General features: G+C 32.4%; 2 protein-coding genes across 2 annotated transcripts; one reads left to right on the top strand and one right to left on the bottom strand.

Moving 5' to 3' along the window:
* The first annotated feature begins 3,871 nt into the window (after positions 1-3,871).
* LOC102604834 (vitellogenin-A2-like) lies at positions 3,872-5,260 on the top strand. Its single transcript, XM_006346391.2, has 2 exons — positions 3,872-4,059; positions 4,180-5,260. Exons 1-2 carry the CDS (start codon positions 3,974-3,976, stop codon positions 5,066-5,068), a joined length of 975 nt encoding a protein of 324 aa, XP_006346453.1. The 5' UTR covers positions 3,872-3,973; the 3' UTR covers positions 5,069-5,260.
* Positions 5,261-8,604: 3,344 nt separating this feature from the next.
* LOC102604502 (WW domain-binding protein 4) lies at positions 8,605-13,674 on the bottom strand. The gene is made up of 6 exons (XM_006346390.2): positions 13,527-13,674; positions 12,274-12,474; positions 11,270-11,393; positions 10,086-10,181; positions 9,605-10,002; positions 8,605-8,997 (listed from the first exon to the last, which is right to left on the bottom strand). The coding sequence occupies exons 1-5, from the start codon at positions 13,533-13,535 to the stop codon at positions 9,644-9,646; spliced, it is 789 nt and encodes a 262-aa protein (XP_006346452.1). The 5' UTR covers positions 13,536-13,674; the 3' UTR covers positions 8,605-8,997; positions 9,605-9,643.
* Between the last annotated feature and the right edge of the window lie 831 nt (positions 13,675-14,505).

Below are 14,505 nucleotides of genomic sequence, written 5' to 3'. Positions count from 1 at the left end.
TATATATATATAAAACATATTAAATAAATAAATAAAAATATTTTGACAAGATTTTTCATAAATTAATTTGTGCTAGAGTATATATAGATATTAATCCAAACGGATTGAAATGAGTTGAATTGAAATGAACGGATCAATAATGAACTCAAATTTAAACGAATTGGACTGATTATGCACTAATTTTACTATCTCTATGTATAGGTACATGTGTGTACACTGAATTTATTCCAAATTTAACGGCTAGAATCAGTAAACGATCGTTTATGATCACGTTTTCGAGTATGTTTTAGTTTAATCACCGAATTAACATAGTATTTAATTATTTTTTGGTCAAACCACGATTATCTAGACGTACTCAGCTGCCAATTTGTGAAAGTTTAGACGCCACTATTTATGAAAATGTCCTATGGGAAATAAATATTTGGGTAAAGAGGAGTAGGAATATTCTATAATTTAAATTAAATTGGAGAAAGACTATAATTTTGTAAAACAAATTGGAAGGTTGAAAATAAAAGGTTATTAAACACAAGTCAAGTGGGTGCAGAATGAGGCTGTGATAGTCAAAATTCCAAATCAACTTTTGTTTTTCGACGTGATTACCTAACTTATATTTATTTTTTTAGAAAGTCATGACTTTATTATTCATAGTCTATAGTTTTTTGATGGCTTGGTTCCAAGTATCGACATGAATATTAAATGGATATGTTAGACTAAATTTCTATAGGTTAAAATGATAGAATAGATAAACTGTAATCTGTTTATGGATTTGGTTGATTTGATCAAATAATCAATCATAACCTAATTATTGATCATTTAAATCATGAACATTTATCTGTAACTTGTTTTGTTTTTAAAATTGATTAATTTTGTTTTTTTATTATAAAACTCATACATAAAAAGACAAATGCAAAATAAGAATAAAATTGTGAATGACCCGACCCGTTCATGCATGTACTCAAACTTTTAACCGGATTAACTTGAGTAATGTCCAAATTGACCCGCAATAAATTTATGACCAGCTCTTTTCCAAATTTAAGTAATTTTTTAGGGACTATCCTTGCACACGACCCATTCAATGGTTTTGTTTTCCTTCAAAATGAGAGAGGAACCAAAACCGGATAAGCAGCTAACATAAACTACTACCGTACAGCGCATCCCGTGGGCGGCCTTCAAAGGCTATCATTCGTAGGACGAGACGCTAACCTACGCCCGTACATTCCAACCTGCCTCCTTGGGACTTAGCTCTGAAGATGAATTCCCGGTTAGCCGATTACCTTGCCCGGTTAGGAGAACAGTTAGAGGTAGGAAAAGATGCCGACACCGAACAGTTAAAGAATTCTCCTTCGCTTCAAGACTGCCAGCCTATTCGCTTTGCGCCGAAGCAGACGCTGCCCATGGAGAGCCTTTTCCTTTGTGAACATGCCCATAAGACACGACAAAAAAGCCAAAAATTGGGCTTCTAGACGCCTTACAATAAAGAAGCCCCGGCCCCTCGGTGTCTTACACGTCTTCTTCGACCCTGCCGAAGCAGCTTTCTTTCTTCAGGTAGTGAAGTCACTCCGGTTTGTGTATGACTTGACGCTCTAAAGTCTGTATCTTGCCCCTAGTTACTTAATCGTATTCGACTTCTATCGCAGATCTGTTATTTCTTACGCATTTCTTTCCATTAGCTCTCCAAGCTTCCTATCTTTCCATTCCTTCCTAAGCTTCAGTTTAATAATATTACTTCATTTTTCATATTACGAGAATTAATTAGATTAACTTTAAATTAAATTAAATTAGATGATTAGTTTAATATTTTAAATTTAAATAGTGTTATTATTTGTAATTATTCTCATATTAATATAATGATAAAATATAGTTAATGTTGATTATAGTCTATATAATTTGACTCTGAAAAAGCGAAACGTGACAAGTAAGAGTGAACAAAGAGAGTACTAACACTAATTTTTCTTAAGGAATGAAAAAAAGAAAGAAGAAAATGAAACATTATTATAAGTTGGAAAATGATCTATTATGACTACTTGCCAATTGAATAGAAGAAAATGATATTTTCAGATATCATATATACATGTAAAAATGGAAAATTCTTGTAAGAAAAATATAAAATTCTAAAAACAAATTTATAATTAATAGGCTACAAAATCAAATCTCTCATTTACATGTATTGTTTAGCTTGTTCTTTTTTACCTGCAAAAACTATTATAATAATGAAGGGTGAATTCAGTCTTCTATCTACGGATTCACGTGAATTCTATAAAAAAAAATCAGTTTATACTTTCATATAAGTATCAACCAAATATATATAAATATTTGACTTTGAGCTTAATTATTATTTTATAAACTTAAAATCTTAAATTTGTGGCTCTCAGTATTACCTATGTTAGAAAAGTTAAAAAGTTATCCATAAAACTGAATAGTACTGGTCTAGCTAAAATGTAAATCATTTGTTAGACGATAATATTATAATTGATAGAGACCATTCACATGGAATGTAGACCAATTTATGTACCTAATATATTCTCAGCTAACCAAAAATTCTCCAAAGCATGGAGTTAATTAATTAATTATTTTTTTAAAGAAAACATTAGTATCTAGTATCAACTAATGCGTTATGGTGCACACAACGTGGCTCACACACTCATGCAACCAGCTTTGAGTTATGACTCGTGAAAAAATTACTCCCTCCGTTTCATATTAAAGGAATATTTTTTATTTTACACGATGATTAAGAAATCGTCAATAGATCACTGATCAACTTTACTATTTTGCCCTTTATTCATATTAATGCACATAAAAAAAATATACAACATGAGACAACTATTTTTAGTAAGATGCCCTTCTAATATGGAACGAGAGAAGTACAAAGAAACTAGAGGTTAAAAAAACACAATGGTAATACTTGTGTTATTAATTATGGTCAGGACAGTTGTTAATTATAAAAAATAAGAAGTTTGAAATCATTTTCATATTTAAATAGGATAAGTATCACAAATTAATTTTAAAACTTATTGAAATGGAGAAAATGAGAAACCAATCCAAGGTGTTTTTCTTAATGAGTTTTCACAAATAATTTCCTTCTAAATATGTACTCAGCGTTTTGATCCTAATAAATCCATCAATAAATTTGCAAATTTGACTTCTTTTTTGGGGGTACGGTTGTAGTTAAAATGTGCATGATATTATGGGCATCATTAATACACGCCGTGATATTCCTGTAACCGTTGTCATTGAAATTTTTTAGGAGAAAAAAAATGTAAGTTTGAAAATTGGTTTGCAACAAGAAAATCAAATATAGGAATATCAACTAAGTAATTATTTAAGAGATCGAAAGATTGATTAGATTTAAATCAATGACATTTTTAGCCTCTTATTCTTTGAACTCATCTGCATTATTGAGTGAAAGTTGCATTTGATTACACTCCATTTTTCACATTTCTTTTCTTCTTTTGTTTTCTAATCCTTGTTGCTTTCTTTATTTTTCTTCCTCATTTAGCAAAAAAGATTATTATGTGTATGTCAGCCTTGATATCCACTAGCTGCATTTAGCTGACTTTAACTTAGCCGTAATTTTTTCATCATCATAAGTTTTCTATCCTTTAATTTAAACTTCAAACAAAAAGGAAAAAAAACACTTAAAATGGAAATCAAACGGTAAAATCACAAAAAAATCGGATTCTTACATCAAGATTATCATCACCTTTAACTAAATGGACAATAATACCCCTAACCCAAATTCAATCACAACATATTTATCACAATCAAATAGGGGTAAAATAGGTATTTGACAAGTAGTTGTTAATGAGTCCTGATCATAAAAAGTCCATAAAAATAAACATAAGAAAAGGCAACTCTGTCTCTGTCATTGGCCCATTTTCCTTATATATAATTCCTCTCTTCCCCTGTTTTTCTAAAACTAAAACTTTCAGTATTTTCTCTTTAAGAAAATTATCGAACAGTTGGTGTGCATAAAATGGAAAAAGAGGTGATGATGCAATCTCCGGCGCCGGTGGATTTCAACATCGACAGTGGTTGTACTACTCCTTACATGAGTGCTCCGTCAAGTCCTCCACGTGCAAACTTCTCCTTCATTGTTCTTCATTTCTCTTCCCCTCTGATTGTTCTTCCACCATCTCTTTCGTTCAACATCGACAATGGTTGTTTTACTCCGTACATGAGTGCTCTATTAAGTCCTCCACGTACTGCCACGTTGTTTTATAGTGCACCTGCTAGTCCTACTCGGATTTCCCCTCTTTACGATGAATTCAATTGGGAAGAAATCCCAAAAGAGAAAGATAACCCAGATGAAGATTTTGCTTTTGATTTCAGTGGGCAATTGGAGAGGATTTCGCTATCAGCAGCTGATGAGCTCTTTGATTGCGGAAAGATTAAACCTTTAAAACCACCTCCACGGTTTCAGTACGAAGGAAAACACATGGATTCTCCAAAATCCCCGAAGAAATCGTTCATGGAAACATTTTCTCCTCGACACAAAAAGAAAGATTTTGACCCATTTGTTACAGCTTTACAGAAACAGAGCCGAACAGAGAAACCCCAACAAAATTCTTCAAATTTATCGCCTTTGAAAGTTTCCGACTTATTATTTGACCACGAAAGCAATCAAGAAAACACAAAAAAATCCGCCTCTGTTTCTTCTTCTTCTTCATCATCATCTTCGTCCTCTTCGTCTTCATCAGTTTCTTCAATGATCTCACTCTGGTCCAAAAAATGGAAAATCAAAGACTTATTGCTGTTCCGAAGTTCTTCAGAAGGTCGACCAAGTAGTACAGAGCAACTAAACAAGTACGAATTGTTGAAGAAAACCGATGAAGAAGATGTTAAAAATTCAAGCTTTAGATCAACAGAGAGTGTTAGATCAAGAAAAAAAGGACCCATTTCTGCCCATGAATTGCATTACACGATGAACAGAGCAGTATCAGAAGAAATGAAGAAGAAAACATTTTTACCATACAAACAGGGCTTATTGGGTTGCTTAGGTTTCAATCCATCGCTGCAGGATTCTGTTTCAAAAAGTGTCGCTAATTCTATGTCTATGAGTCGCCGTTAATACTTAAGATTGTGTATTTTTTTTTTGCCTTAATTTTGTTATTCATTTCCTCTTGGAAAATTATTTTGTTACATATATTTCTCTCTGGAAAAATATTTTTGAAAATACAAAAGAGTTTCATATATTGTGTATTTTACATGACTTTTTATTGTGCATAAAATGTTCACTTCCAAAATCCTCTTGCATACACTTGTTTGTATGAATAATAGTAACACTAAAGAGTACAATTATCTGTGTACATTTATTTCGTATCTTGCTACTTTGTTGTCTCCTTTTCAATTATCTTCTTTCTTTTTGAATCGAAAATCTATCAAAAATAATCGCTCTAATTCACAGAGATAAGAATAAGATCTGCGTAAATTTTATCTTTAGCGAAGCCTATACATGAAATTATACTGAATATATTCTTATTGTTCTGATTAGGTATTTAATATTCATATTGAAAAACTAGTTCTTGCGAGACTCTTTAAGAAAAAAACACTTCCTAATAAACAAAAATTATACTCAAAACTCAAACTTAGAATCATTTACTAAGATAAATATCTTATACATCCCGTCATAACTTTTAATAAATTTGTGAGTAAACTTGGTCAAAAGAGTACAATAGTCGTAAGTGAAAACGTCTAGACACGTAAGTGTACATGTGAGAGCTTCACTACAATAGATTTAATAGTTTTAAAATAATTGATAATTATTTATTTATTACTTAATAATATACTCCTTCCTATAATTTCCAATATATATCGTGATGTATACTTTATGGATGGCACGTCTATATACTTATATCTGTTTTTCAATTTTAATTGTACCCAAAAAAAATAAATCCATTTTAGGACAATACAAGTGTTTGTATTATATTTTAACTTATTTCTGTTATTCTTTATAGTATACTTTAAAACATTTTTATTCGTGTTATCCACATGAAGTCTCCGGACAATCAATCAGTATCTAGATTTTTATTTTATTTTTTATAATATTCTGCCCTTTAAAATTAGTGCATTTATTAAAAAAATTGCAGGTGGTCATGTAGTGAATAATTTAAGATTCTTTAGTAATTACCTAAGGAATATTTGGCATGATTATATTCGCACCAATAAATATTTCTTTATATAAAAAATTGAAGATTTTATTAAATTACAATTTTACAATTTTGAAAACTAAATATTCTACAAAGATAGAATCAAAATAATAATAATTTGATATTAAGCCAATAACCAAAATAATAGACCTTCAAAAAGTACGATCTTTTTTAAAATTAATATCTTTTCATTTGATATTTAAAACCTATATATCTAATAACGTAAGTACTCTCTCATATGATTTCTCAATTTCAAGATTCGAATTCAACATCTGTAAACAAAGATAGAAGAATCACATCCAGTTCATCATATCTCTCGATGTTATTTCCTGTTTGTATCCGATAAATTTGAAGTTTGGTTGCAAGGGTTGGAAAAAGAAACTCCATGTCATTCCCCTTTAAGCATTAGAATTGAGATGGAATAAAGTATATGTTAATATTTTAATTAATATTTTACATTTGAAGGTCGATCATCATGACAAATATTTTTCGGCCGGTCGACAACCATATTTGTGCGGATTCATGTACTATCTATAATATAAAATAAAGTCCACAAAAAGTTTTGCATAAAATTAATGTGACAAAGTACATACTGGACCTGGTATCCTTGTTTAGTAGGTGACAAAAAATTCTGATATTAAATCAATAATTTTTTCTGTTCAACTACAAAATTAGTCCGTTGTTAATTTTTACTATCTTAATAGCGAAGGATGAATCATTTGTCGATCTATGATCAAAGAAAATTATACCTGAATAAATATTAATGAGGACCTAATTAAGTCGAAGCCTAGAGGTACAATTTTCATTATGGTCCAGCTATTACTATTACTTGGCACAGTTCAATTAAGCAAGAAGGACCCCATCCCAATTTATTTATTTTTACTTAATATTCATATCGTATGTAAAGAAGCACCAAGTTGTTCATAATAATTGCAAATAAACAAATTAATTAGTTGCCAAACGAAACCTTTTTTGGTATAACAAAATTAATTTTCATGCCATTACAGCTCAATGATATATTAATTTTTTGATTATCTACTCAACACTTTAATCCAACTTTTGATTATCATTTTCATTTTTAATTACTTCGTTAGTTGCTAAAATGTACTAGTGTCAATATTTTTCATAATAAAATAATGCAATGACTAAGATATTGAAGAGAACTTTATGCTTTTTTTAGGGGGATGTAGCATCATTACGTTAGTATAAACTTTTATTTAAGCAATAGTTAATTTTGTAGGGTAAAGTAGACACGACCACCATCGTGGGAATCAAAACTTTTTTAGAAGAAATTAAATTCATTGAATATAACTATAAAATATATTTAGCTTTTTCTCTTTGTTTTTTCTTCTCAATTCTTGGTATGTTTTTTTGGCTTAAAATCGACCATATATTCTAATGATTAGATTAGGGAGTAAATGACGGATTAGATTAGCATAAACGGATGTGGATGTAATTATTTGGATCGTTTGGTGTTAACAAATAACAAGTGTCCCTTTGTTCATATAAAAAAGAAGTTGATATTTTTATTTTTAACATGATAATCATGACCTTACAGTGTTTGTGTCGGTGGTTGTTACTATAATTTATGTTCTTCACAGATGTACTGTTTTTTTTTGTAGAGGAAAATGAGGTAAAAATGTTGACTTTTTATTGATTGTGAATGTATCAACGTCAACAATTATTGTAATGGCTAAATATGTGATTTTTTTCGTAAGAAAAGAATTGAAGGATAATTTGAACGTTTTATCCCTTTAATTTGGATTCATGTTCGTTCGAAATTGAACTTGAAAAATACGTTTAGTCGTTATTGTTGGAGGAAAGTAAAACGCTGCAGAAGAAAGCAAAAGAATAAAAGCTGATATAAAAGAAAAGACATGAAACTAAATTCAAACCTTATTGGGACAGGACGGGCGTTAAAAGAAAATACTTATTTTCGCAAGGTACATTTTAAGTCATTAAATTTTGTGTCTTTGCTATTTTTTCGTAGCGTAAGTCAATCCAGAACTGAAAATAATTAATGAAAGGAGAGACTTGTGTGAACCAATTGACCCCATTGTGCTACAAGAATCAGATGTCCAGAAAGAAAGAAACACAAAAGAGCTCGTACTGTATAGGCATTTATAGCGCTTTTTTAAGTCCAAAATGAATCAGTCAACCACGTGACTGGAACGCCAATTACTACTAATTTCACAATCACAGCTGATTTATTTGACATTCAAAGTCAAATAAAACTGACCCACCCAAGTCAATGTCAACCATATTTGTGGCCTGGGTCTTCATACGCATAAACAATTAATTTCATGCATAGAAAGGAACAAAATTGAAGGAAACGAAGCATTCCTCATAGAGAATAAAAACACATTTTAACCAAGAAGATGTTCTTTTCATTCAATTTCTCTCAACTAGGTGGGCGCCGGGGTGTGGAGAAGACAAAAGGCAAAGGGATAACTTGATCTTGAAATCAACACGGCAGGTTATAACAGAACGGAAATAATAAGAAATCAGTTTCGTTCTTGAACCAAATATCTTCATTGAGCTACATAGCCATACATTTACAGGTTATAAATGTTTTATAATTGGGAGAAACCGCACATGATACTACACAACCATACAACTTCCCGATGCTCACTGGATAAAGTGAATGAATATAGATTAGGTTGCATACCTCACACAGAGTCCTTGTGCAAGGGATTTAATGTAATAAACTGTCAGTCAAGTAATTGGCAGAGCAATTAGACTACCACAATCGCAGCCTAGCATTGTGTGGTGAATTTTGGATGATTGAATGTTGTAAATGTCACTGAACAATCCTCAACACACTTGTTTGGCATCGCCTTGTCAAATATTCCTGCATTTAATATAAGATGACAACTCTGGTCAATTCTAATGACCGATAACAAAACCACAACAGCCCTTGACCCCTTTCTATCTTTTCACAGAGAAGAAAATGAAATTAGTTAAAAAGGGACCTGATCCCAACACGGAGAACATTGAATTCCATTCTAATGCAACTTACTAGTAGTTACTACTGTGCTACACCAGCTAGATGTACTTCTAAGGAAATTGGATAGCGAGGTTGAGAATTTTCCCTAGTGACTTGCATATCAGAAGAATCCAACTAATAAAACAACGAATTTTCTTTAGAAAAGTTACTCATGCGATCATTCAATAAAAATAGCACGACCTTGATGGTCTAACAAGATAATACGTAAAGTGAATAAAACTCGACAAATATTTCAAGTCAACAAAAAGTGTACATCTTTAGCACAAAATAGAATTTCCCATAAAGAACATCATTCACTAAAGTATAAGGGCATAAAATGAACCAACAAGGCACCTTGAAGAACCCACCACAGTGAAGTCTTACAGCATACAAAGACTCAATATGGCTCCTTGATAGCTTCCTGACTAATAGTTTAGAATTCAGACTAGACAAAATCATACTGAAAACTCACCTCCTTTCAGCGAGAAAATGTTTGATAAAGATACACAAATCAATGCTTATAAAGACCAAGCAGTGATTTCTCTCTCTCTTCAACTCTCTTCCTTGCAGCCTCCCTGGCCTTGCGTGCTGCTGCTTCCTCCTCAGTGACAGCTTTTGGCTTCTCATTCTCCCTTTTCCTTTTGTTAACCATTAGTGAAGAAGGTTTACCTTTAGCAGATCTCATGGGATTTGGAGGGGTTGAAACAACACGTCCTGGTGGAGGACCACTTTGATGAGATTCTGTGCTTTTATTTTCTGAAGATCCAGCACCCATTGTTGATACAGGTGCTTTCGCTAAAGGTTTCTTTGAAATGGACGTTGAAGAAACTTGAGTTGCAGCAAGCGCCTCTTCCTGTGTTACCCACCTACCTGTCACATTTCATTCAATTAAACAAGCTGCCAAAAAAAAAGGTGTGGGGTAGCTTATTGGATCTCTGGGAAAGCAAATTTACCTAAAACATCTGTATAATAGAAGCCAGAGTTAGGATCATAGGAACATCCATTACTTTGATTGTAATAGTAGCCGGATGAGCTGTCATACTCCCATTCTGTTGTACAAACACAAATTTAAGTCATACAATTATCAAGACAACATTAAGAAGGCCACCATTTTGACTCAACCTTGAAGTAAGTGATGTAAATAGCCTAAATGTGGAAGAGAAAGGAACTCTTAAGCGACATAAACCTTTTGTGTTAATTGTCAATACAGTTAGAATCCATCCGAGCTATGTTAATTTCCTTTTTCACTTCACCACCCTTTGAATCCCCTAACATAGAAGAGAACTTTGCCACTAAAGCAAAATGAGCAAATTCTTTAGGACAAGAAATTTTCACCCCCTTTAAAATTTATCATCTGGGAAACTGAACAGTAGCATTACACGATGCTTCATTGCTTTGTTCATATTGTGAATTAATGACCTGATAGAGTGGTTCCCATAAAACAAGAGGATTAGTTAACTTTGCCTATTAATCAATGTATCCTCTAGACACCACAAATTGCAATATCGCTTTAACCAAGGTAGTCACGAAGGAATTGCAAAGAACGAGCAGTAGATACAAAGCCAAAAATCAAACGACAAGAATGAAAAACTAATACCAGAGATTATTTCTTTGTATACAACAACAACAACATCTCTAGTATAATCCCATAGGTGGGGCCTGGGGAGAGTGGAGTGTACACAGACCTTACCCCTACCTTGTGAGGGTAGGAAGGTTGTTTCCGATAGACCTTGGGCCAAGAAGAGATGAAAAGAAAGCAGTAATAACAAGAAGATAATAAGATAAACGAAATGGAAGAAACAAACATGTAGTTTTCTTTGTATATGAAAGTTAAAAGACTTATTTAACCTAAAATATCTGCAATCCAGATAATTAAGTGGGAGAACTGAAATATTGTCAAATGATAGTTTACTCATATTCAATTTAACTTAGTAAAAGTTTTTATCTCAAAATTGACAAATGAATACAAACTATGAACTCTCATGAGATATCTCTAGTTTATAACAAACTCCATTTGTTCGGAAAAGTATCTCTACTTCAATTAAATTGAAAGACAATGTTTCTAATTCAGAGTCAACACAATTATAACCAAATAGTAAAAGGTATAATGTCACAGGACAGCAGAGAAATTGAATACCTTCTGACACAGCAGATCCCTTGGTAGTCGCTTGACCATTATCACGAGTAGCCAGGGCCTGTATATTGGTACTTCTGGCCTCTTTTACTCGAGCCATGTCCTTATCATAGCTGCGTTGCGCTTTCTGGTCAATAAAAGAAAGACACAATTAAGCAATAACATTTTTGTTCATTCACAATCTCCTCTCAGTTAATCCATTTCTGCTTTAAACTATAAAACAAGTCAAAAAGACAAATTGGACGAATTTATGCACAAAAAAAAACAAAAAACAAATAAAAGAATTAATAATTCTATTCGTGGAAGTTTAAGAGAACCTATGCAATAAGATCATGTCAATTAATACAGAAGCAAGTGAAAGATAAAGTTGCATTTCTAAGGAGAGGAAATGCATCTTTTCTAAAAGGAGGTCATGTAAATGTCTGTAGCTATGTACTTAACAGTCTACAGGTTGTGAATGACAGATATTGTGCTACTTGCATACCCACATTAAGAGATATCTTTTCTTTTTAATCAGGATATCCATCCTGTCAAGTGTTGCACTCTGAGATATCTTAGGATAAAATAAGTTGGTACCAACAGCATATTTTGAGCAGCTACATAACCTGCCAATTAGACAATTAAAGAAGAATAGCCCAGCAAAGACATTTTCTCTTGTAAATGAAATTACACTAATCTCCATAGCTGCTGAGCAGACCACACCTAATGGAGGAGGAATTGCAGTAATGGTACTTGAAGAAGATTAACTTAATAATTTTTTAAAACAGATAACTTTTTAATAAGGTAAGTATTTTAGAACATATATGTAATTACAGAAAGAAACATCAACTGATTTACACACATATATTACATATCCTTCATAACCGTTTTATCTTCTTTTGGATGCTAAATACTAACATCAAAATTTAAGCCAGGGATACTATCGTTTGTCATCAGAAAACTGAAATACGTCGTCATAAATGTGTAAACTTATATATGAACATAAATACCAATATAATAGCACTTACCGCTTCAATTTGCTCCAGAGCACGGGCTGCTTCTTTTAACTCTTTATCTTTTGTAGCTTTCTCTTGTCGCATTGTGTTAAGCCTATTGCCCACACTTTCCTTGTGGCGCGTACCAAGTTCATGGTTCCTAATGCTCATAGGATTGTTCGATATGAAGATTTTGCAGAAATCACACCATTTATTTCCTTGGCTAACCCAAAACTGTTCAATGATAAAAATATTAAACAGGCATATTTATAAAATTGTAAGTTCATCACAAGAAAGTAAACATCAGTATATCATCTTGAGTTCTGTAATCTGAAATCAGAGGGAAAAGGAAGAAGAAATCTATATACAGAAAAGTAACAGGTTAAGGAAACAAGAAATATGCAAAATACAATGACAGAAGGCTGGACATTCCATTACAGTAATAAAAAGGTAGAGCAGCACTAAATCAGAAACAAAAGCAAACCCAACTAAAAGATGATTGAAGAAACAAAAGACTTTGTAATGGATGGAATGAAATTGTTGTACGTATTTAACTTCCAAATGTTCATACCTAAATATAAATACCAGAAACTACACTAACAGCTAATTTCTAAAAATCCCCCCCACCACACACCCACACACAAAAAAAAACGTGAATATTGCATTTGGTTTCTACAATACAAGAAAGTTGAAAAATCATGACCCTTTAAATTAATCCGAACACTCTTACCCTATCCCAAACATACTTATCCAGCACAACTCAAAGAACCAGTGAAATGAAAAACTACTTGGGAAAAAAAAAATTAAAAAAAATTGAAGAGTAAAAATCTAGACAATATTGATGATATGAGATATGAAGGCAGATACATCAACACACTACACTTAACAAATGTACAATGAAATAAGCATGAAGAAGGAAGCACAATAAGCAACCCCAGAGAAAGATAATCATCAGTGATAGAACTTCAAATTAAAATCATTAACTCTGCACCAATTCAACAGTGGTCTATGTTCTTTGAAAGACGGTTTCACATTATTTGATCTGTTGCTCAACTAAAGATTACCAACTCACAAATTTGAATCATTTTACCAAATTGAGCTCATCTCACAAGTGATCAGAAATTGACACAGTTGATAATCAATCAGGAGTACACAAAAGAAACTACAAATAACCCATTCCTAACATCTGGTTAGAATTAGTAGGAATTCGCAAGTAGAAATAAGGGGGAAAAAGTCATTTTTTGAAGTTGCAAGTTAAAAAAAATGAAAGATTAACAGAGCGATACCTCAGTCATGGCTGCAACAGATACACGAATGGATTGAACGAAAGGAGAAGACGGCGATTCTCAAGCTCAAATTCGTTTCCTATTCAAAATCAACGGCCTTTTCTTCTGAACCCTAATTTTGAATCAAAGAAGTAGAATTAAATTGAGGAACAAAAAATAAAATAAAATAAGAACTCGGGTTTGGGCCCGCCCGATCCGCTTTGAGATATTTGTTTGTTTAGTTAGTGCTTAAGAAAAGAGAAATTTTGTGTTAAGAATAGTTAAACTAATAAAACTAAGGCGAAATGGTCTGATAGACCCTTATACTTGTATCAGTTTGTATTCTGAACCATTCTATTTACACCTTTGTCATCTGGATCCTTAAACTCAACTAAAATGAGACTTTTAAGCCTTTCCAACCATGTGTGTAGCTCACTCTCCTTTATATAATTGACATGTCATATCCACGTCACATATATTAATGCCACATCATAATTATTTCATAACTATTTTTAAAAAATTATTAACCAAAATTATTAATAAAATATAAAATAATAACATTTTAATTTATTATTGACATTTCTAATTCTTCTTATTTTCACTATTTCACTACCAAAAGAAAGCCATCACCAGCGTCGTCGCCATTTTTGCCGGCGAATCACATATACTTTCTCTCTTAAGTAGTAATCTGGAGCCTCGCCTTGGTCAATGAAAGTTCCTAAGGCCATTAAGGCAGCAATAGCAAACATCTCAGCAATAGCCAAAGGCAAATTGGACAAAATCCCCAAAACTTTTCTAGGCAATTTCTTCACAATCCCAAAACCAAAAACACCATTCTTCGTCTCCTCCACCTTTCTTCCACCATTTCCTACAGACCCTTCTTCCAATTCAACAACTGGTGGCACCGCACTATCAGAACCTGGAACTGAAATTGGTTTTTTTCCTTGTTGGGTTTATTCCCTTTTACTGTATTGAGCATACATGTAAGAGTAAAAGCAAA

This window comes from Solanum tuberosum, unplaced genomic scaffold (genome assembly GCF_000226075.1).
Source record: "Solanum tuberosum cultivar DM 1-3 516 R44 unplaced genomic scaffold, SolTub_3.0 scf00073, whole genome shotgun sequence".
Taxonomy (NCBI): domain Eukaryota; kingdom Viridiplantae; phylum Streptophyta; class Magnoliopsida; order Solanales; family Solanaceae; genus Solanum; species Solanum tuberosum.
The sequence above is the reverse complement of the archived record's forward strand: the minus strand, read 5'-3'. Positions and strand labels throughout refer to the sequence as shown.